Here is a 23927-nt window from a genome sequence, read left to right on the forward strand (position 1 = left end):
AACATTTTAAATGGACTTTGGAAGGGGAAGTGGGTCACTGCGAAGGCACTTGTCGGAAACGGCGACCATATGAAAACTGCATAAAAAATTAGCAGTGGCTTAGCTCGGCTATGCCAGGGTATACGTAGCGTGAGCTAAGGTTCAGCTGGTTATCTTAGCTTTCCTGGTGGTCTAGAATTAGCTGATTATGTTAACTGCTGCTAAAACGATTTCCAATCCAATCCAGTACATCCCGGTCCAGTCACTTCTCCTCGCGCATGCGCAGTACGGCTCCTGCGGCACCTGAGCAGCGTCAGACTTAGCTACTGCGCAACGGAGGCACACAGCTAGGCACGCGCCGGCGCCATTGCGTCTGCCGCGGCTATGACGTCACTCCTCTGGAATGCGCAGACCGGCGAATGTGCAAACCCAATTCTCTACACACCCGTACTCCAATTAGATTGGATTTCAGTGCAACACAGTCCAATTTAATCCAATCCAATCCAAGCCAATTCAATCCGATCCAAACCAATCCAATGCTCCTCGCGCTTGCGCAGAACGGCCCTTCACGGCCCACGCGAAACTGCTCAGCCTCGGCCAGTGTAGCTTACGCTACAAAAAGCTGTTTTTGTGCACTGACGAAAGCTGCCATTGTTAATGGACACTATTAAAATGCACGGAATGGGACGTCGGAAAAGTTCAGACATTTATGACATCAAAACATAAATATATATTTTTTATTTAGAACTTTCTGGCGCAAATGCACGCTCTTATAGCTATTTTTATTTGCTTGTTTTGTAGCAACAACTGCTCGAAACAATGTTACCTACTCACCAGCTGTCTACTTAATTTTCTGAAAACTGAGCCCTTCATCGAATTGAAAAATGCCGCCACAGTGGCTTGCGAACCTGTCCGATAGTTGTCGCTAGTCGTCCAGCCCATTTGATATTTTTCATGGTGCGTCCTCGGGAAGTATTTCCGAACGGTGCAGTCGCTTCGCCGTCGACGCCAAAGCGGGAACTTTGAGGCAACGGATGCATCAGTGCAGGTTTTCGGGTACGCTCTGACGCAAATGAAGATGATGTTGGCCGCGGCGATAGCGTCGCTTTTGTTTCAAGCACTTTTTGCTCCGGCTGCAGGAAGCGATGACGGTAAGTGTTCTGCAGCACTTCTCGCAATCCTCTGCGTCAATACTGGACGCCCAGGCCGCCGACGAGAATAGCGAATAGCCTCTCGCCTGGTCGTTTCTTTACAGCCTTGCCCAAACTGAGGGAATTTTCATTTCCGACGGAAGTCACTCTTGGGGAAGAGATAGTAGTTAGCTGCGTGGTCAAGAAGGGCTCATCGGGATCGCACGACCTGACTTGGTTGAAAGACGGCCGAGAGCTGGAGGCGGACCATCGGGTGTCCGTGATGGCACAGTTCAAGACCAGCGCCACCCTGAGGATAGCCAGTCTACGGCCTCAAGACGTCGGCAACTACACCTGCGAGGCGAGGAACAGCGCCGGTACCGCAAGCTTTACGGCGCCGCTCGTCGTACACGGTAAATGTTAGCAAGGTACCGCACTACATGTTTGTAGCGAAAAAATTTCAAACCCTGTCGGTACGCATGCTTTCAATATTTCAGAGGAGGTCTTCCAAGTTAGAAACGTTCACAAGCGATTATAATTACGCGAAGGAACTAACCGTAAACGGCTGAACGTAACGATGGCCAGGCGAGGCCATAACCCAATGGCTGAGATCACGGCTGTGTTTGCATTGGTACTGCGCTGCCGCGCACGACAAGGCAAGCTTAGTTGTGCCAACGGAATAGTGTCAAAGTGTATCTGAACCTCAGGCAAACCTTTCGTGCAAGAACAGATTTCATGCTGCCTGTTGCACAAACGAATAGGCGCAAGGACGGGAGCTACACACGAGACGTGAATGACGTATGCGTGAAGCGTCGCTAGTGAACGCCGCCGTTGTCTTCTTGGAAATGCATCGTGTATCTCCGCAGAAGCTGTATATAGTTCGACCGCATAGCTACCACAGCAGAAGCTTTGTTATAACTAAGTTGCGCTATCCCAAACCTCGCTGTAATCGAAGTGTCTCATGGTCGATCCCAACAGCGATGTATAAAGAGCACACCATACCCGCTTTCAACGAAGCATCGCGTATTACGAAGCCAGTCGTGGACTTCGTTCTAACGAGGTTTATTGTACACTTTCATTACCTACCCGTAATATGATGGTCGCGGAACGTCACTCACCACATGTCCCGCGTGGTCTGGCTTCGCTTGATGTCTTTCTTTGCGGCGTCGTTCCTGGGGTTCAGCGGGCTGGCTCCTGCATCCTGCGCGAAGGGAGTTGGAAATGTTGTGTTAATCAAGGCCGACGTTTCTTGCATTTTCAGGGAGAATGCATCATCAACGGTGTTTTCTATTGCCATTTAAAAAAAAAGCACCTGCTAAAACGAATATCCTCATTGATAAAAGAAAAACCGTTAAATTGCAAATCCAGCGGTTTTTCAGCGCTAATTTTGACGAATTGTTTTTCTTCCTATACTCGCTGATTCGGCAAAACGCGGCCGTACAGGACGTCCTTGAAACTTCGTTGGCTTTGGTGGTGGAATTCAGATCACGTGACCCGCCGCGGTGGCTCAGTGGCTAAGGCGTTGTGCTGCTGAGCACAAGGACGGGTGTTTGATTCCCGGCCGCGGCGGCTGCTTTTCTGATGGCGGCGAAAAGCAAAAACGTCCGTGTGTACGAGATTTCGGCGCACGTTAAAGATCCCCAGGTGGTCAAAATTAATCCGGAGCCCTCCACTACGGCGCGCCTCATCGTCTGCGTTGCGTCGGCGCGTTAAACCCTGCAATGAAATCAAATCATTAAGATCACGTGACTCCACCAAAATTCGTGAATTGTGCGCTATGCGAATGCTTTTTCCTGCTATACTACTTATATGTTCATATATATTGCTACGTTCATTACAGGGCTGTAACCAGATAAGATCGCGACGTGTGTTATTTGCGTATTGACGATGACATATGCCAATCAAAGAAATGAACGAACGGCGTAGATATTTATGATTGCGTTGCGCTGGGAAACACGTTAGCCTGATTTGGCAAGACTTTGATAACGGTATCTCGTATCTTTAACACTACGACCGAGTTAATTTTGCTAGTGCGTGTATTATTGCCGGGTGTGCGGTAGAGAGATAATGTCGGTGAAAAATGCCGGGTTTTATGGCGAAGTTTTGTGTGCATTTCATTAGATCAAAGACGAGAAGAGAGAAGAAAAAAGATAAAGACAAGCCATGAATTAGCGATATCGCTAATTTTTAAGCTTGTTAAAAAGTGTTAGTTTCGCGCTAAGCCGTCCTTATCGTGTTCATTTGGCGGTTAGTACGTTTACAAATACTTGCAAAAAAAAAAAAACCTTTTGGGTGCTTGCTGTCCAACTTGACTAAAATAGTACGGACGCCTACATATAACAGTTTGCGTAATGTTGCTTCCTTCATGGTGAAATGCAAGCCAATCATATCGGTTAAAATTTTCGATACTTGATGAAGCGTAGAAAAGGTGATGTGGCTTCCTGCTGCCGCTTTCCACATATCTGTCTCCGTAGCTACAAAGCTCGTTCGGAAGCGCGTTTGCTGGTATGCCGTATTCCGTCGCTAACAGGGCATGCGGTTGTCAACTTCAATCAAATACAATAACCATTAGAAAATGTACCTGAATTTTGTGACATTCGTTTACACCGTGAGCTCCACTACTTCACGTTTTGAAAACAGCATTCATTACCCGCCCTTTGTGGTTTCGAAAACTACCCACAGGAAGGCGCTAGTTGTCCGTCCGTCAGCCCTGTTCTGTGCCTGCGTATCTTTGCATTGCGGACGGCCTGGTTCGTTCTCCGTGGGCCGCTGTGCCGGTATCACGCCGTTCTCGAGCTGCAGCGTTTGCCACTTGGTTCGGAGATTGAAGCAGCCAACTTTACGGGCGCAATGTTTGCGTACTCGGTTCTTGGCTTGCTGATATTTGTGTCTACAAACGCCGTCGCAAGTTCAGCAGGTACCGTACTGACTGCTCGTTTCATTTTTTATAGGGTGGAAGCAACATACTTGCCGCGCGGAATTTAAAACTGGTTGTGTGTACCTTTCGCGTAAACAAAGTGATTTTTTTACGGTACGCGGTAAGCAATTTCCGCAGTAAAATTTGAGAAAAATCAATGAGCAGGTAGCACTTGCCCGTACGATAGTGTGGGTTCGTTTGGTCTTAGTGTGGGGATTGCTACCAAATACAAAATGCATTCTGGTGACAGTAGTATCATTGAATAAATCTTCGCGAACTTTCCTTAAGTATACGCAGAAAATACTTTCGCCGATTAGGCTCAAAGAAGGTAGAAGAAGGGATTGTTTCTGTCGCACAAGTAGTGGATGACGTCACGAAGTGTGACACACAGTACTTGTATACTTGTGGTACTTTTTCCGCGAAACATTATTGCACGTATCGAAAAATCAGAACACGCAAGCATTATAGCAGCATGGACCAGTCGCGATGTCAGCGCGTTTGACCAAGGTAACAGTGGTCGATGGTCAATTCCAGACGCACCCAAGATCAAGGAATTCGAATTTCCCGCGAACCTTTCTCCCGGAGACACAGTGGCGGTCAGCTGCGTGATCCAGAAAGGAAGCATGGGTCCGTACGCATTGCATTGGCGGAAAGATGGCCTTCCCGTGCAACCGACCACGAGTCTCACAGTGTCATCACACAAAGGCGGGCCGGTAACTACACTGACTCTAGTGGGCATCACAGCCGAAGACAGCGGAAACTACACCTGCGTGGCTCGCAACGCGGCCGGGAGCGATGAATTCTCGGCGCGCCTAACCGTGACAGGTATGGCACCGTCCAACAGTCACGACTGAGTGCAGTTGTACTACTGGCAAGCGCATGGTTGTTTTTAGGAATAGCCGTAGCCATCGTAGCATAAGTAGTTGGAAAATTTGAGAAATGGCGGTCATTTTAAATGGTACTGAAATCATACTGATGTTGCGTTTGAAAAATGACAGTCACTTTTCTTTGCCTGAATGCTAGTGATTTAGCAGACAACGTTCTTACAGCACGGTCGCTTTTTGTGACAAAAACTCGCCCATTGATTGATTGATTGATTGATTGATTGATTGATTGATTGATTGATTGATTGATTGATTGATTGATTGATTGATTGTAGGGTTTAACGCGCCGACGCAATGGAGGCGATGAGGCGCGCGCTCTAGTGGAGAACTCCGGATTAATTTTGACCACCTGGGGATCTTTAACGTGCGCCGAAATCTCGTACACGGGACGTATTTGCTTTTCGCCTCCATCCGAAAAGCAGCCGCCGCGGGCGGGAAACGAACCCGCGTCCTCGAGTTTAGCAGCGCTACGCCTTAGCCACTGAGCCACCGCGCCGGGTCGAAAACTCGCCCATTACAAACTCATGTCTACAACGTAATTCTTTTCTTGTTGTAAGGGTATCGATTATGCGAAATTTCGCCTACAGCAGGCTTTTGAAATCCCGCACTCTTCGACTATGTGCTGGATGTATTTTACCCGCAATCCGAAAGTGTTGCGGTAACTCGAACGTTCTTGTACTAAAGTCTGTAAAGATACCTCCACTCGCAAGTATTTCAATATGAAGGTGCAAACTTCGATTCTCCGCAAATCATCGCACTTTCGGGTTCAGTTGACCAAAACAAATAGGATTAAAGTAACCTCCGAGAGGTCAACAGCGGGTTTCTTCATTCGCGCTGTGAGGCTCAATTCTATACCACACTGAACATGTACAGTTTACAAAAAACAATTATCGATAATAATTAGCATTTCTCAAAATCCATATTCCTGTGTTTCGCCCCGGAACCGGCTGCAAGTTGGTGCATTAGAACAGCAGTTCGAATACGTTCTTGTGCACGACTTACGCCATGCGAAATAAAGAAGTCAGTTTCGCCGTGAATTTATCTAAAATATCCCTTGTGAAATGGAAATCCAGAAAATCATTAAGATTTATTCCATTCAGCATAGAAGTGCAAATGGGGAAAACATAACCGGTTGGAGGAGGGGATGGCGAAAAATAGGAAACATTTTTAGCAGGATGGCACACTATGTGCTACGCAATAAGCAAAGTCTCTACCGAGATATAAGCAGACAAGCCGACAAATATACCTAAACAAAGCACCATCAATGTATGTATGCATGTAATATATATATATATATATATATATATATATATATATATATATATATATATATATATATATATATATATATATCGCGCTTCTTTTTTCGCTTCCAGTCGGCGGCCGTCCTCATAGCTTTAGTGGCGGATTGGCCAATAACCTCACTTGCAGGTTCTGCTTTGCTACGCTTTGCGCCTCTACCATATATATATATATATATATATATATATATATATATATATATATATATATATATATATATATATATATAGAGAGAGAGAGAGAGAGAGAGAGAGAGACGGATATCGCTTTCTTTGATTGGTATGATTAGTTTGTAGTTTAGTGGACGGGAAATGGGGCTGAAAAAATATACATTGGGAATAATTGGGTAGTAGTTCGAGAAAAACATGGCCGCACGTATACTATCTGAGCGAAAGACGACTTCTGTTGAGTGCCTTAGAAACTTGTTTAGCTTTACATTGCATGCGTAACTTGTAATGTTTACGGCTGCACACGATAAAGAAGTCACGCTAAGTGTCAGCACGGTCACATCGAAAAGCAGAAGATACCCTCTGCTTTTGTATTGAAGAAGCGAGTATTGAAGCAAAATGTTATTCCGACACCAGGGAACACCTGATATGGAGCTGGCGAACGTGTGCCTAAAGAAACTGCGAGGCCAACTTTCGGGGACATCCCGAAAGCTTCGAAAATCTGACACCACGTGGCGTTCTGAGGTGGAGACGTTTTCTTTTTTTTCTTTCCTTCTCCCCTACTCGGGAGGCCTGAAGCCGCTCTTACCAACGCGCCCCAAGGGTCCCCCTCTTTCCGGTGAAGCATACCGAATTATCAAAAGAAGCAAATAGGAGGGTCGGGACGTGCACAAAAGGCCGTGCTCCTTTGTGCTCTTGGGGTCTCCACCATTCCTAAACATACAAGAAAACACGGCTGGGCGCTCGCGGGCCGCGCACGAGTGGGTGTCTTCGGTCCCGTGAATGCGACTTCTTACCTCTAGAGATGTAGCCGTTTTATGCTCCTTGCGCTGTAAAATATGTCAGCAGTGTGCCTGCGAAGGGCTGCAGCTGTACATATGTGTTGGAAGCAAGCGCTAACAGCAATTAACTGCACTTCTCCATGCGTTTTAACGTTGTAAATATTCAGGGAGTGGTCTACAGTAAAATTATTATTCAAAGGCTTGTGTTTAGAATTGTGTTCAGTCATCGCTACTGAACATTTTAGGTGAGGCGTTGCTGACGGTTTTTTACTTCGCGGGCAACTTTAGCTGCCGAAAAGGTGCGATGTTTATAGCGTATATTATCTCGGGAAAAATTATGGTGTGACCTGGCAGATCTCTTATCACGGCGAGTTCATTTACTTGTCGTAATTAGGTGGGACACAGTGAAACAGTAAACGTTGAGGAATTCTCATCCCGTCTACGGGATGATAATGGTTACAGAAAATGGCTGTAACTCTTGTTGTGCTGAAGAGACCCCGAAGCATATTAATGAAGTCTGACTGCTCAGGAGGCTACATGTTCATGTATAGTTTTATCTTAGGCGATATCGCGCGCGGGTAATTACGAGTCACAGTTTTAACACAAAGAACATGAAGCCGCTGCCCCTAAGACATTCCATTAGCGTGCTGAAAACACTGTAAAACAGACAGCCTCATGTTTGTCTGCTTGAATAAAACTGCAGGCTTTTCAAATTTGATTACTATATTGAACAGAAGAATAGCTTAAATCGCAAACAACAATCGTGTCGTGTTCCTTGTGCTCGTTCGGACTACGTGCGGTCAATACGCTCGCAAACAAGATACAATCGACTCCCGACAATTAAAAGTCGCTAGTTAGAATTTTCGGTTAACTTGAAGCCAAAACCAATTTTGTCGGTAATTTGGGAAGTATTTTGAATAAAAACATACAGCTATCAGTCATTTCTCGAGGAAATTCAAATTTTTCGGCGTCAAAACACCACCGTGATGTGTTATGTCGGTGCCCTCGCAACTGAGGCCGCCCGCAGCCATGCAGTTCACTTGAAGCTCGCGCCAGCGTTCGCATGTCTACGTTCTTTGTAGTTTCCTGGCTGAAAACAACTCCGTGTAAGCATTTGGGTGGTGTAGGCTTCAGACTTCAACTTTAGCGATAAGCCTTCACACTCAGGACAAACCATGTCGTGCGCTTGTATTGGCAAGGAAAGTCGAGGTTGTGACCGAAATCAAGAAGGAAGACGTGTAGCGTAGTTATGGCATTGCTCTCATTGTGCTTTCTGTTTCATTGATTGATTGATTATGAGGTTAACGCTCCGACGCAACACAGCCGGGGAGGCGTGGTGCAGTGGAGGATTAATTTATACAACCTGGAAATCTTTAACGTGTGCCGAAATCGCGAATACATGGGCGTTTTCACTTCTCGCTTCCATCGGAAAAGCGGCCGCCGCGGCTGGTAATCGACCCCGCGTCCCTGGGCTCAGCAGCACAACGCCATAGCCACGGCGGGATTCTGTTTGTTTGAGAGTTTTGTTAGTTCGAAGCTTTGTACGGTCCACATGGAGTTCGTATTAGTAGGAGCCAACTGTATTGCGAAATTGCAATTCGAAGCGCTTTTGTAACTCATTTCGTAGAATCATTTTCATTAATATCTAACAGATTAGCTGTCTGATCAGCTGAGCAGGACAAATGGTCAGTTTTTAAGTGCGAATGCACTTCTTAAGCGAGCCTGAAGCGTCCGCCGCCGTCCGCATTCCGCCGCCGTCCGCATAGCAACAGCAGCGGGTGCGCGCGCTCTTCGTCTTCTTTGGCAACAAGGGGAGATGGGCGCGCGCTGCCTGGCCGCTGACATGGCACATACCCACGTGAAGGATTGGCCAGGAATCTCCTCGTCTTCCTTGGCAACGGGGGGAGATGGGCGCGCGCTGCCTGGCCGCTGACATGGCACATACCCACGTGGGGGATTGGCCAGGAATCGGGCGTGAGAAGGGCTAATGCACCCGCTTAAAGGAGTACTGACACGAAATTTCAAAGCTGAGATCCGCTCTAGCAATCAAGTACAAGGACAACACAAATAGGCGTCTGTGAATAAATGCATCTTTCTTTCTTTGTAGTTGTGTGTGTGTGTGTGATCTCTCTTTCGCGAACATTACCGAACCGCCCAAATTCAACTCGTGCATTCGCACTTTCACATTCTTCCCCTCGGGGAAATGCGGGGAATTTTTTATACGAAGGTTCCGTATTTTGGTACCAACTGTGCGCATCGCTGTCGAAGTTGTTCATTTTTGCTTTCTGAGTTTATAAAGCGATGCTTCAGAAAGGTTCACATATTCCAGCAAATATTCAACAAATAAACACGTTTTTGGCAATGCTGCACAACCAACCCCTGGCCTAACTTATCGCAGGATTGCGAACAAGAGCATCTATAGGTTCGTATACTAAGTCCGAATCAAAAGGTCCGCGGGACGCGTCTTTGAGACCCCCGCCTCAGAGGAATAGATCAGGAGGCCGGCGGGCCGGGAACGGCTAGCGGGGCTCCGGCCGTGGTTGGGGTCAAGATGACGACGTAGGCCACGTCTGAAGCAGTATTGTACAGAACGGCGTTACTTGCAAGGCCGAACGTCTGTGCACCGAATGTCCGCACCGAAACGTCCTGCACCGAAATGTCCTACACCGAAATGTCTGGATCCCCGGCGGAGCTTACGCGGCGTTCGATGGAGAAATAGCGCAGCCACGGGAATGCTTTTCACCTTTCATCGTTTCTCTGGAATGGCCAGGATGCTCGTCTGGCCGATAGAATTGTTCCCTGCCGAGGAAAGGTTGTTGGAAAAAACTGTCTGGCGTGGGGTGCCGACGGGGGAGTTGCGCTCGCTGTGAGGTCATTCGAAGTGTCGATTGATTGATTATAGAATTTAACGCGCCGGCGCAACGCAGGCGATGAGGCGCGCCGTAGTGGAGGGCTCCGGATTAATTTTGACCGCCTGGGGATCTTTAACGTGCGCCGAAATCTCGTACACACGGGCGTTTTTGCTTTTCGCCTCCATCAGAAAAGCAGCCGCCGCGGCTGGTGATCGAACCCGCGACGTCGTGCTCAGCAGCGCAACTTCTTAGCCACTGAGCCACCGCGGCGGGTTCATCGGAAGTGTCACCGGCTATGAATAGGGCTGGGCGCGCCGCAGTGTCTCGGTATGCTGTACTGCTCAAAGTTAGAGTAGGCATGCAGTTCGTCACGGCGCGGTCTGGGGGTCGACGGGAATGGGTCGAAGGGAGTGCCAGGACCTTTTGTATTGCACGCGTAGTGTTGACAAAGGACAGGAATTTCGTCATTGTTGGGCATACTTTTGTCGCATGCTGTATGGACAATACCTGAGAGAGGCCGCTGGAACGTGGACGGCCAGCGTTCAGTGTTGCTTTAGTTGGTCGGTTTCAACCTGTGCTTATCCCTTATGCGTATTTCTAACCACAGCAACTGATTTGTGCGTCGAGTCAACATATTTGGCTATTTTCGGTTGTTTACTTTATCTACTACACTGATTGTGTTCGGTACACTTTGTAATTCTTGCGCGTAGATTTCATGTGTGACTACAGTGCTGACTTTTATTTTTTTATTTTCCTTGACTAAAACTTGTATTGTGAACCTTGCAGCCATTACTTGTTCTGTTATGTTTTGTTACTCGCAAATTTGTGCTGCATGATCTGCAAAGCTTACTCAATTACTCTTACAAAAAGCTTACTCAAAGCTTACCCCCTTACTCAATTCCCTGTGCAGGGCCTGTAAGGCATTTTAGATAACCTGCAATATTGTAATACCCATTCGTTAAACGCCTATGAATTGCTCCTTTCGACACAGTCCTTTATGCAAGAATTTTAATTATGTGCCTGCATGTAACTTTCTATCTGCACATCTCAACGCAGTAACCTTACTGCGCAATCGTAAAACCGAAGTTGAAAGTGCCATATGTGTTGCATCCATAATAGACGAGCACCAAAATCGCAGTTAGACATGTCTGGAGTTTTTCCGGTTCTCCCCGAAAAAATTTGGCTAGGGGCGTTTCTGTGGATCCATTTTACCTCAAGATAATCTGCTGCCGGCAAGGCTCCTATTCGTATAATATACGTAGTTTGGTGTGAGTTTTAAATTTCACACTTTATTTCGCCTCGGGGTTATCCGACACCACACTTTTATTTAAAAAATGAAATGTAACGTTAATGTAACGACACGTTCCAATGTTCGAAGTGGAGCTGGAACGCGTGCCTTTCGCAATAAAGGAACTTGTAACGGTAACTCGTTTCAAAATTGGGAAGGAACGAGGAACGAGCTTTCTTTCCTGTTTTAGAGTAACGTGTAAAACACTGGTCTGAAGTATATTTGCTGACTTTACTGCATGATCAATAAATATTTCTTCCAGTCGATATTGAAAAAAAAAACATAAAATGAATACAACATAATCGAGGAACAAGTCTCAATAAAGAATGACAGGAGAAATCGTTTCAAGGAAGTCGAAAGCATTTATATTAGGCTGTGTTTATATGCCGGCCGACAGTATTGTAAGCCCTCCACTGAAGCGCGCCCACCGGCGTTGTTTCGATGAAAAATGTCCCGCCTGGATGTAGTGCCTAGAATGCACTAGGCACTGTAGTCTGGCACTGCTTCGCCTTCCATTAACGCACCTAAGGTGAACGAATCTAACATAACCTCACGAACAGAAAAAAATTGAAGACACCGAAAACTAACCTGAGCTGCGAAAATTACAATAAAATATGAAGATGTAAAAAATAATAAGCAGAGAACCGACAAAGACTCCTGGGTTATAAGGTTAAATGTATCTTTTTTCTAGTACCGGTCCTCCAAGCAGCCGCCACGGCGAACTGAAATTAGTCGTAATAAGGTGCCTCGATGGAGCGGGCGCGCATCGAGGCACCCTAAGTCGTAAGGCACTTCCCCGCAAAGTCGGGCTTTCGCAGAACCTGTGCACAAGATATCTTCGGCCTGCAGTGCCTCCCGCACCCACGCGTCACCTGCGCTATTCACGTGAATGTAGCAGGCGCACGCTCGCGTGACCAATCTGCAGTGGCCGGAGCGCCCCTTTTTCTTCACTTTTTTTCTTTTTTCATTTTCGTTGCTCTCTCACTGGTAACCAAGTGATCGCAGGGTGGTCAGCCTCAAAAATTTTCGCCCCTTTCTTTTGAACGCCTTTTTTGTGTGCACGTACGGATTCGCTGGGAACTGTCCGAAAAGAGGAAACAAAAACGTGCAGCCCTAGGAAGCATAACCGCTCCCTAAGCAGCAAGCTGAGGGGCGCCTTTTTGTTTATTTCACCTGAGGCTACTGCCAAGAATGGCGTACCGGCAGTCCACGCATGCGCAGATCGCTACTGGTAAAAGGTCCATTAGCCAGTATTTAAGGTGTGGTAATGTATTTTTATGTAGTTTTCTCTAAATGAGCTTCACAAACATTCGGTTACCTGAAAAAAATGCAGAAAATCGTATGAAAAGATTTATGTAGGCTGGACTGTCACGCTAAAATGAATTTGCAAACACTGTTGTCGCTAGCTTTTTCACAGACAAGCCTATAAGATATTGTCGTGGCGGAAAAACGGTCCTTTTTGGAAACAGCTGTTCAAGCTCGTACGGGTTGTGTTCGCAAATACCACTCATTCCCGTATTAGGGCTTTCTGGTTGCACGCGTACTTCCATTTCATTTTAATTCTTCGCCCAAGCCTTCACCCATTCCCTCCCCACCCTCGTCTTTAGGTTTCAATCTCCCCCGGATTCCTTTTCCACTCATATTCTTTTCGGTTTCCCTTGAAAACCTTACAGGCCTCTGAAGCCTCACTGCATTGATGCAAGAAAAAGCTATACGGTCACCATGAGCTCACACAACCTCAATTACGCAACAAAAAACCACCCGAACTTGAAGCCGCTGAGGACACAATGTCCAGGTATCGTTGGCGCCTGTCCACCCATCGAGGAACAAGCTTGCTGGCTACACCTTTTCGCGCGTGGGGTCCTGCCGACTGCGCCTCCCCTCCAGGAATCGCTCTTTTTTCGCCTTCTGTCGCCCCACCGGAAATTACCTCTTCAAGTCGTGCATATCATAGACACCCCTGATAAACATCGCTTTCTTCCATTATAAAAAGGAAAAAAATTGAATAGGCTGGTTTGGCGAGAGCTGAGACAGTCGTCTTCATGAGAAAAACAAGTGACACACCCCTCTGTTTACCAAGGAGCTGGTAGATGAATAGGAGAAAGCCTGAAAATTACCAATAAATATAGTTATCAAATGAACTAGAAATGTGCTCGGAATTGCGATTTCATAATACCTTCTTATTGAATGTATTGACTGGGCTCACTCTAAGCGTGTGTGTAAGGAGTACAGGGTGTCTAGCGACCGGGAAAACCGGGAAAACCGGGAAAAGTCAGGGAATTTTGAGTCACCGGGAAAAGTCAGGGAGTTGTCAGGGAATTTTTCAATCAAGTACTACCCAGTCAGGGAAAACCACTTCGGGGCCTGCCCACACTGTTTTACAATAGGGGAAACCAGTGTTCGAGTCCCCCAAGAAGTTACCGAACGCCACAAGTTCGCGCGCGACGAAAGCGTGAACCGCATGAAACGTTTTCTCGTTCTGCAAGCGAAAACGCGCCGCGCACGCCTGAGGTGCGCTTACGCCGCCGCGGAAACCACCCGCACGGTGCGTGCCGAGCGGCAGGCGACGGCAACATGGCGGCAGCACCGGCCGCGGAGTAGTGCGGTAGCTTATTTAGTGACGCTAGGTAACATCAACGGCCGCGTTTGCCGCTCTTTAAAATGCTACTCAAGGCACAAACGCACTTGCTTGTGCAGGAAAGGAGCCACCGCAGGCACGAAATCGTCGACGCGGCCGTGAAAATACCGCGCACGAATCGCGTGCAGAAACTCGCCGTGCGGTTCACGCAGCTCGCAGCTGGCTTAAGTTGCTGGGTGCACGTACGGAGAGGGACGATGTGGATGGTGCCCAAATCGCACGCACAACGAGCTTTTTTTTTTTTTTTCCAGCGAATTTTCAAAGGCAGCGCTTTTTGGGAGCTAACCTTGAAAGAACTTCTTTCTTATGGCAACAGGAGACAGAATTACATAATCAGAAAGGATGACATGGCTGAGCATGAACCGCATGCGGCATTTTCTGCTCGCGAAAACGCGCCGCGCACGTCACAGGCGCACTCACGCTGCCGCGGAACCACCCGCACGCTGCGCGCGGTGCTGCCGGCGGCGGCAACATGGCGGCGACTTCGACCGCGAAATTGGAGCGACCGCTTGTAAGCGCTCTCTAAAATGCCGAACAAGTCATGCACGAAGTTGCTTGTGCGGTAAAGGAGGTTATAATGTGGGCGGAAACGGTACTATAAAATATCATCCGCGCCGCTAATGAAAGCTCCCATGCAATACCTGCCGGGGTGGTAAGCCTAAACATCTCTGGCGGAGCCAGCCGACTGACTCGAGCGCTTCGAAACTGCCGCCATGAGGTGCGCGGCTCCCCATTGGCGCATGTCATCAGGCTCCTCCCACTGCTGCGCGCGACGCGCGTCATTTTCTGAGCGAGGCAGAAGCTGCCGCGCGCGCGAATCGTCGACGCGGGCGTCAAAAAAATCGCACGCGCAACGCCGACGGGCCCGAATCGCGTGCAAAAACGTACCATGCGGTTCACGTTGCATGTCGAGCCACGACAATCTAGAAAAAAAGCAAAAGGTGCTGGCTAAAGCGCAACTTGAAGCTTCCATCCTGCAAGATGAAATAAACTCTCTGAAGCCGTAACTGAAGGCAAGCAAACCTCAAGCTGAACGAGCAAACTGAAGTTATTCAAAGTGCCTTCTGAGAAGTAGGGCACTTGCAACAAATGTGTTTTTCCCTACGATAGAATGTCTTTTCTCTCCGCTTTTCATGTGCTTCACTGACCATTTCCACAGAATGGCGCCTGTTGTATCGGTCAGGGAATTTCGACTAAAATGGTCATGGAAAACATGGAAAAGTCAGGGAAATTGAATTAGGCAATTTGCTAGACACCCTGGGAGTAGAACAACCTTCACCACTGTGATGCTAATGGATTGTTTCAGGAGGAGCGGCTTTGTGTTCCTTGTATTAAAACTGCGAGTGGCAATTACTCATAATATCGATTGGGATAAAACTTCCTGCGATTATATAGCCGCTTGATCCGTCTAGCGTCATTCATTCGTTTCAGGGTAATTACGATAAGTAAAGAAACTGCGCGGGGCGTAGTGACATAGCAATCCTATCGCACCGTGATTTCTTCCCGAGATACAGAACTACAGAAGCTTCGTAGGAATGTTGGCTTCGTCGGAAAGCATATTCTGCTGAACGATCCCGCTTACGCGCTGCGACAAGAGGAAATGAAGTCGAGTGAGCCATATACAGCTTCCCGCAAAATAAAGATCACTGCCACCTAATTTTCACATAAAACATAATAATTGCCATCGTTGATCGGCTCATCAATCAATCATTTAAATTATTTGACTAATTAAAATGTTTGATTGACTGATTGATTGATTGATTGATTGATTGATTGATTGATTGATTGATTGATTGATTGATTGATTGATCAAAACGTTGCTATTCGGATATGGGGAAAATTCCCCTTGATTAATAAAATGCCGTCGGGGTCGAAGCCCCTTAGGGGGTCGGGCTGTCGGCGTCCCGTGTCATCGTTGTCGTCGTATCATGTAGTCAAGGCACTAAAACACCGGGACACTCGTTTTCCAATTCCTCGCGCTAGAACGTAACGCATACTAAACGAACGCACCGGGACACTCGGGATACAACGCTTCGCGCCAGAACGTTTTATCTCCGTCGTCAAAAACTCCTACTAAAAAACACACCGTGACACTCGCTTTCCAACGACTCGCGCTAGGACGCTTCGTGCTTCAAAGACACGAGACTTACAGCAAAGCTGTATATCATACCCCCGAGCGGTTTCATCTCCGTGGGCAAAACCGCCAAGCCGCCGAGAATACACATAGAGTCGTACACCCTTCGCCCCTCCGCAGATTTCATGTTAGTGAAGATGGCCCGGGACTAGTTTGCTAATCATGCGCAGGTCCAACCTTCGACTCCGCGTCCTTTAAATGTACGTGTACAGAATATAACTTGCAGAAACGGCCTCTACAGAAGGTTTTGTACCGAAAAGCCTTCGTCCAAACGTTTAAATGTTCGATGAAACGGCCGCCGGGAGTTCGATAAAATGGCGTTTGATAAATTGCCGGGAACAATTTCGCAATCCGCCCACCTGCTCTCTCCCTTTTTTATTTGTCAGGGTTATTTTTCCCGTGAGTGCGCGTTAAGTAGTTTTAAATATTTCCCGAAGGTAATTTGAAAAATCTCCAGTTGCTGCCCCAGTATCGCGACACAAGGAAGAAATCGAGAAGCTCGCTCTGGGAATTCGAAAACTTTAGGGGGGCGAGGAACCAACAATTTAGGCTCTGCAGGGCTGAAATTTTACCTGTGAGTGCGCTTTAAGTAGTTTTAGGTATTTCGCGAAGGCCTTTTTAAAAATCTTTCTGTGCAGCACTAGTATAACCGCTAGTATTGCGAAACAAATCAGAAATCAAGGGCCCCGGTTGGAAAACTTTAGGTGTGTGAGGAACCGGTAATTAATGCTTTACACTGCTCTAATTTTCGCCGCGAGTGCGCTTTAAGTAATTCTAGGTATTTCAAGAAGGCCTTTTGAAAAACCTGCTTCCGTTCGAGAGCTACGATTTTTTTTTGCTCCCTCCCATTCAGTTACGCTCGCCGTCGACGGCTGCCGCCGAGGAGGGCGCTAGGCGTCTTCGGAGGCGCGTGTCCCCGAAAGTTGGGGATGCTTCTCGATGTCAACGCGAAGCATCTACGATGTTGAGTCTCGCGGTTTTCCACGCGGTTCCGCCGCGCTTGGCAAACTTCCCGCTACGCGGCGCTAGGCGTGCACCGGCGAGGTGACGCCAGTGACGCTCCGACGAACCAACACCGAGAAGCTCGACACAAAAACCGTGTTTTCCGCTCTCCACTCGTGCATCGCCGCCTGTGTCGCGTCCCGAGCAGCAGAAGTCGAAGTCGGCACTATCACGTTGCATGGAATGTTTCGATCATAACGAGTTATCTGCGGCGAAGTGCAGTTAGCGGATTTAGCAGCCATTCCTGCAGCTTTGGAGATGCGCATCCTTATTATTTTGTGCCTCGCTGCCACGTCTCCAGCTACTCCCATGGAAGGTAGGTGGACGAACGAACCACAATCATTTGTCCTGACAACGGCTTAGTTGAAATTTTTTGGCCACAGCGTTGCCACCTGCCGTCCACGTGCCGAAGCCGCTGAGCCTCGGTTTCCCGCCAAATCTGGCGTTGGGGGACGACGCCATGGCAAGAAGGCGTAGGGCTTCGTGTGACCTGGACGACCAGCGACGGCGCAGAACTGCAGATGAACCCCCGAGTGTCCCTCCTGCGCGCGTCCGAAAGCAGCGTGACGCTGGGAATACGCAGCATTCGGCGGGAAGACGTCGGAAACTACACTTGCATCGCCTCGTACGGTCTCACCTCAAGCAATGTCACGGTCCCACTCGTAGTTTCCGGTGAGCCCTGACGTCGCTTCTCATTGGCCAAAATGTCCAACCTTGGAACACGTGTGACGCGCGAAATGCTCTGCCTGTTCGCTGACCCTGGATTGATTATACAATAGGGGTTTATACGCTCGGCAAGCCGCATGCAGCAAAGTAGTATTCCCTGTCAGCCTCTAGATGGTATTTAAACTGCTCCATCGTATCCTAATTATGACACTCGCATCAGTCTACCGTGACTGTTTTATCCTCGAACATGCGTGCAGTGCTCTGTGCGTACGTAACGCACATTGCGACCAATCGTCAAAAGAGAGTTTTAACGGTCCGTCTGTTCCGTCATTTGCGTAGTTACCGTGTTTACCGGGACCCGACTGCGCCTGCGCGCGCGGAAGGGCGAGGAGGCGCACCCACCGTGACGAATGCACGGGCATGGCGAGGGCCGGCCCGCGGAACTAATTCCCCCTACCGGTACTAATGTGCAAGTGTCCAGACGTGTCCCGGTCAACACGGTAACTACGTACAACACGGAACATACGGAGTGCTAAAACTCTCTAATGTCATTATCATCGTCGGCCTTTAAGAGTATGTTAACAATGGTGGCAATGGACCTCGACGTGCGTGCGTACCTGACAACGACGTCGTCTTGGTGAACTGGTGAGGGAAAACCCAGTATCGGTATCGTTATCGTCGGTTAGTTTATGGCTATTCCGTATGGCCGCTGCCTAACGGCACTACAGCGCGAAAGAAAATGAAGAGTGTAAGGTGGTCTTCAAAAGCATAACGCGGTTTTGTAGTACTACGAATATGTATGTCTACCTACATACATATGTGCAAGCTACGTATGTGCGTACATATACGCATATGCTGTGACTTTTGATGGCTTTTTCTTTTACTCGCATGCGACCGCTCTTTTTACGAAAACGTGGCTTTTATGCTGCTGTTTTGTGAGAGTTACCGGTTCGTTGCCAACGAACTACGCGCGATGATTTGAAGGCACGGGAGACCTCTTTTGGCGCGTTTTGGGGATTTTTAAAAGTAAGTTTTTATGACAACAGCGTTTGTTAGCGTCATCTCCTTGCTTGTCACCGTGCCATTCATGTTGTATGCATGGTTATTCATGTTGCATAAACGGTTATTGTTGCCCTGACCGGGTCTGAAAATCGCAGTTAGATAACAGCGTGTTGTAAAAGAGGCGGTGTCGGGAACCGGCCAAGTTGCTATATAAAAAAAGGTTGAAAATGCCTGGTATGTGCTGATACTATAGTGCGAACTTTAGGAATATTGCTTAAATTCTGGGAAACTTCTAACCGTGTTCGGGAAACTGTTTCAGAGAAATGCTTTTTAATGCGAAAACCGCTGAACTCCTAAACATAATTACGCGTCTCAGAGGGTTGGCTTACGTTCGTGACGGGTTTTTCTCAAGTGGGGACATTTTCAAATAAAAGGCAATGGAAAATAACAAACCGATGCAGTCAAAAATCGGGAAGCAGCAGCGGTCAGATATGCCGGCGTAACCTGCGGAATCTCGGGCCGCCGACCGGAAGATTCCGAGAATCACACATGCATCGCTGAGAACAGTTTGGGCAGCGTAGCTTTGTGCCGCCTTTCATCGCAGACAGTTTCCGAAAACCGCTCCATTTCTTGCTGGAATACGGATGCTAGGTTAAGTCTGTTACCAATATCAACCTCAGCACTCTAAATAAAACCTTGATAATATTTTTTTCCGGCTTTCGCGTCTACATTGTGTAACAGTGCCAATATGAGGATGGGCGTGTCTGATTTTGTTGACACCGCGATTTCTCTTGGCCTTCAGTTTGTATAGGTTCCTTACAAGCAGTGCCACATTGCAGGCGTGGCACTCTGAACGACTCTAAACGATAAGGAGGCGTTCGGTGATGTACTATGTTGGGCTAGTTGGCGACTAAATACTCCAGATTGAACAGAGCGTTCTTTTTAACAAGGACGAAGCCGCGAAGTACGGAACACAAGCGCTGTGCTGTGCACTTCTACGCTTCGTCCTTGTCCAAAATATGCGCTGTTGAATCCTAGTACTGTAGAGGAGTTTTTCCTATAGTTCGTTTTTGCCGCCCTTTCGAACTTTAAATGACTCAAAGCGAAAGGGTATTGTTTTCACAGTTCGTTTTTCCCGCCATTTTGATATTTGAACGACTCGAAGCGAAAGACTTGTTTTCGCAGTTCGTTTTTCGCGCCCTTTCGAACTTTGAAGTATACTCGAAGCGAAAGCCGAAAGGGTAGTGTTTTTGCATTTCGTTTTTCCCGCCCTTCCGAATTTGCCTGATCACGGGTACGCGGCGCTAGTTGTCTGCGTATGTGGCGCAGCGGCGTTCAACCGAGTACTCTTCGACACTCGGGAGCCATTCTTGCCGAACGACTCAGAATGGAGGCAGTGCGTCCGCTACCCGAAGCAGTTGAGCGGAAATTTACTCTCATGTTCCGCTGCGGACTGTTGGCGTGCTGCTTAATTGAGTTCGTTACGGTGGCTGCTGCCGAAGCTGCCGGTGTTTTGCCAGGTATGAATTTTTTTTATCATTTGTTGTCCGTTACGGCAGATTTGAGAGGAAGTATTCATGCACGAATTTAATAGGCTTTGGAGTCTTTCTGCGCCCTAACAGTATTCGAACAAAACCATGAGACCGTATGATGTGCAGTGTTGCCATCCTATTCTCTAAACGTTGCTCTCCGTTGGCCCAGAACCACCAGGGAACTGTGTATCGAAGAACCATAGTTCTTGGAAATATGGCTTCTGGAAACAGCACCATGCTTCCTGGAGCAACTCCTCTGAGGAGGTTATTTGTGGCAATAATGAGTCAGCTACGTTAGAAAATCGAGGCAGGAAACACTATTAGGCGGTTTCTAAATACGAAACAATTCTCGGCACGAGTATAACTACGCCATACTTTGCTGCTTTCTAATGGCAGATCAATTTGAACGGTACAAGATAATCGCAGACTCGTCCTTCCAGGCCCTCCGAAAATAAAGGAGTTCAAATTTCCCGGTACCCTGTCACCGGGTGACACGGTCGGCGTCATTTGCGTCGTCCGAAAAGGAACCACCGGCCCGTTCGAACTGTCATGGCTAAAAGATGGCCGAACAGTGGAGCCAACGCCCAGCCTCACAGTGACCTCGCACAAGGGTGGCCCCGTGTCAACGCTCAGCATTGCAGACGTTTCGGCACAAGACAGCGGGAACTACACGTGCGTGGCCCGGAACCCGGTTGGAAGCGATCAGTTCTCGGCTTACCTCGCAGTCATAGGTATACGGTCCCGTCGACAGTGTGTTCTAGGGATACTGCATGTAGTCACGGGGACTGCAACAATCAGGTGCTCTAAGCTTGATGCTTGCCGCCTATACTTCGTAATGTGGTAACACATTTGCGCACCAGTGTTGGTGACTTTGTAGGAAGCAACGTTTATGTGCTCCTTAGCTGCTCACGCTATTCATGCTGCGACTCGAGTGGCAAGAGAGCTTCAGCTTTGATCCACGTTGTGAATGAGTGCGGAAAAACCTACGACGCGGGAGCAGGATTTCTACCTGCTCCCGCGACTTTGTGTCAGACAAATAACGACCGCCGTCAATTGGACGCAACCAAAGCACAGTGAATGCTCGATATAATGAATTCCCGGCGACAAAAACATACTTCGTTATTACCGGAATTTTTTGGTTATTTTGAATGATCTGCCACTCGCGCACTGAAGTGGTGGCATGAAAAAACCTGTAAAACAAAAATTCGCATAAAGTGATTTCGTTATAGCGGATGTTGACTGTATATGATACATACGCGTGGTCCGCCGCCTTTGCTTCTTCGGTCACGCGAATCGCATGCTGCGTGCTCGGATTTATACCTGCACCCGCGACTTTGTGTATTGCAAATACGACCGCTGTCAATTGGTCGCAACCAAAGCGCGTAAATGTTCGATATAATGAAGTCCCGGCGACAAAAGGCACTTCGTTATTACCGGATTTTTTTAAAATGGTCTGCCACTCACGCACTGAACTGGTGGGCATGAAAAAAACCTGTAAAACAAAAATTCGCGTAAAGCGATTTCGTTATAGTGGATGTTTACGGTATAATAAACACACGCGTGGCCCCCCGCCTTTGCTTCTTCGTTTATACGTTCTCAACTCACGGCACAAGTGAATCTAGACATGAGTTCACTTACAAGGTAACAGAACATATCTTTGATTGCGGGAAGATAAGGTTGATCGTTCCTTTGCTCAGAATGGCCCACATAGGGTTATACGTCCTGGCACGGAAAGCGTCCTGTACCACTGCTTCTCGTTGTTCATATATCGTGATGAAGGTGGGCGAACAGCAATTCGCTCATACTGTCAATTGTTTGACAACATCAGAATTGGAGTTGAAATGCCGCCTCCGCAATACGTGTTTTCACCGCTTTTGCCAAGCAACATCGCCTGGAACATTCAGTGACATACGGTGCGTGAAGATATTGGTGATCTTTAGCGTGGAGAAGAAAAACTCTGGCAATGCGCTATTCTCCGCGATGAAGAAACACTCGCAGAGATATCGATAAAAATGGCGGCCATCAAATAATGTGGTTTGAAAATTCAGCTGACGCGCAATTCAAACATACCTGACGTCAAGTTACTTTATTGTAAACGTAATAGCCTGGCATTGGTTGCTTTAAGCATCACGCCGCGCTGGAGAAAACGAAGAAATTGAGTCAGACTTCTTAACAAACACGATTGATAGGGCGACTATTTAAAGATGAATAACCTTACCGTGGGTGTTACGTGCGAAAAGCGTCCATGAGGTCAGTTGAGTTTCGCGCGATCGCGTCAGCTCCCGGTAGTTCCCCAAACGCTCACGATGTGTCGCTAGTTGCTCGCGAGCTACAATATCGGGTGAAAACTGAGCAGCAAGAGGCCGTTTTAATCTCATTCCCTGTCTCTTGCGTCGAGAACGCCCAACGAAGCCCACCTCTAGGCGACCTCGAGCACCATACAACTACAATGCAGCTCTTGTCGGCAGATTTCTCGAAAGCGATTACCAGCACTACGACGTTTTGGATCCTGCTTCAGCTGTCACCACCAGCAGCTTCGGTCGGTACGTGAAGAATTCTCAGTACTGGCGCCTCTTCAAACTCACTTCAGCATTTTGTCTCGGGTGCAGCGTTTTCAGCCACTTCACGTGCACCGAGACCTCAAAGCCTGGGTTTCCCTCCAAAACTTTCATTGGGCGACGACGCCATTGCGAGCTGCTTCGTGCCAAAAACCAGTTGGCAAGGCGAAGGACTTGGAATCACCTGGACGAGGGACGGTGCTGACCTGACAGCTAACCTCCGGGTGTCGCTGCACAAAACGTCGGGAAGCTCCGTGACATTGAGCATAAGAGATATTCGGCCGGAAGACGTCGCCAACTACACCTGCGTCGCTTCTTACGGAACTGCATCGGAGAGCGTGACCGTGTCCTTAGTGGTCTTCGGTGAGCCTTTCAGTTCAGTTCATTCAGTCAGTCATCTGGGCTGGTTTAGAAATTTTTTGTTCATTCAGTAGCAAAATAGCAAACTAAAGTAGTCACAGATGAACAGTCCTCTCAGGCAGCTTATTGGCGCTCTGGACTGTCTCCGCGATAATTGCATTGCCAGTTTTATCTCGAAGCTGCTTCCGAAACGTCGTAGAATTTACAGGGCCAGATTTTCTATTCGTTTATTTCGTCCCTCCGTATGCCTGAGTTTGACGCATTGTCGACATCATCTCCCCACCGAAAGTAGGTCTACCCTAAGGGCTGTTTGTTTTGGCGAGGATCTAGAAGACAGGGTCTTTATCGCGCCGCCCCTACTTGTTTCTTGGAAAAATGTCTAAAGTAAAGCTCAATACATATTAAAATGGGGGAAGATGGACGGCCGGGGACGGCACCATGTGCAAAAAAAGTATATTTCTGTAAAGCATGATTCTTTCTTCCGCGACAGAACTGCGGCGTACAGAGCGGGTATTATGAGAAAGAACACCATACGCGTAAAAATCCGGCGCTAATTGTAAAATTTCGTCACCTCCTTCTCTTGGGCAGTTGCATAGTAACCCCGAGCCGTTCCAGGGCCCATAGATAAGACAGGCGACCCTAAATTGGAAGAAGATGACGTGTGATGTGCAAAATTCCTCTGTTTCAGGCGGTTGCGTATCGAACCATACGAAATTCCGCACCACGGTATTTTT

At 47.8% G+C, this 23927-nt stretch overlaps 1 protein-coding gene across 10 annotated transcripts in view; it reads left to right on the forward strand.

Moving 5' to 3' along the window:
- Positions 1-23927, forward strand: part of LOC144158759 (cell adhesion molecule Dscam1-like) — a 207011-nt gene that overhangs the window by 88198 nt on the left and 94886 nt on the right. Inside the window, exons 1-2 of one of the 10 annotated variants that reach the window (XM_077689861.1) lie at positions 3895-4026; positions 4561-4851. The exons of 7 other annotated variants lie outside the window; for them this stretch is intronic. In XM_077689861.1, coding sequence (XP_077545987.1) covers positions 3960-4026; positions 4561-4851 — 358 coding nt within the window. In that variant the 5' untranslated portion in view covers positions 3895-3959. Of the gene's footprint in view, positions 1-1377; positions 1523-3894; positions 4027-4560; positions 4852-17581; positions 17748-23927 lie in introns of those variants that run through there. 2 more of the 10 variants (XM_077689873.1, XM_077689872.1) reach the window with 2 other exon arrangements.

The sequence above is a fragment of the Haemaphysalis longicornis genome, unplaced genomic scaffold, assembly GCF_048455015.1.
Source record: "Haemaphysalis longicornis isolate Haplotype H1 unplaced genomic scaffold, Haemaphysalis longicornis Haplotype H1 scaffold_10, whole genome shotgun sequence".
Classification (NCBI taxonomy): Eukaryota; Metazoa; Arthropoda; class Arachnida; order Ixodida; family Ixodidae; genus Haemaphysalis; species Haemaphysalis longicornis.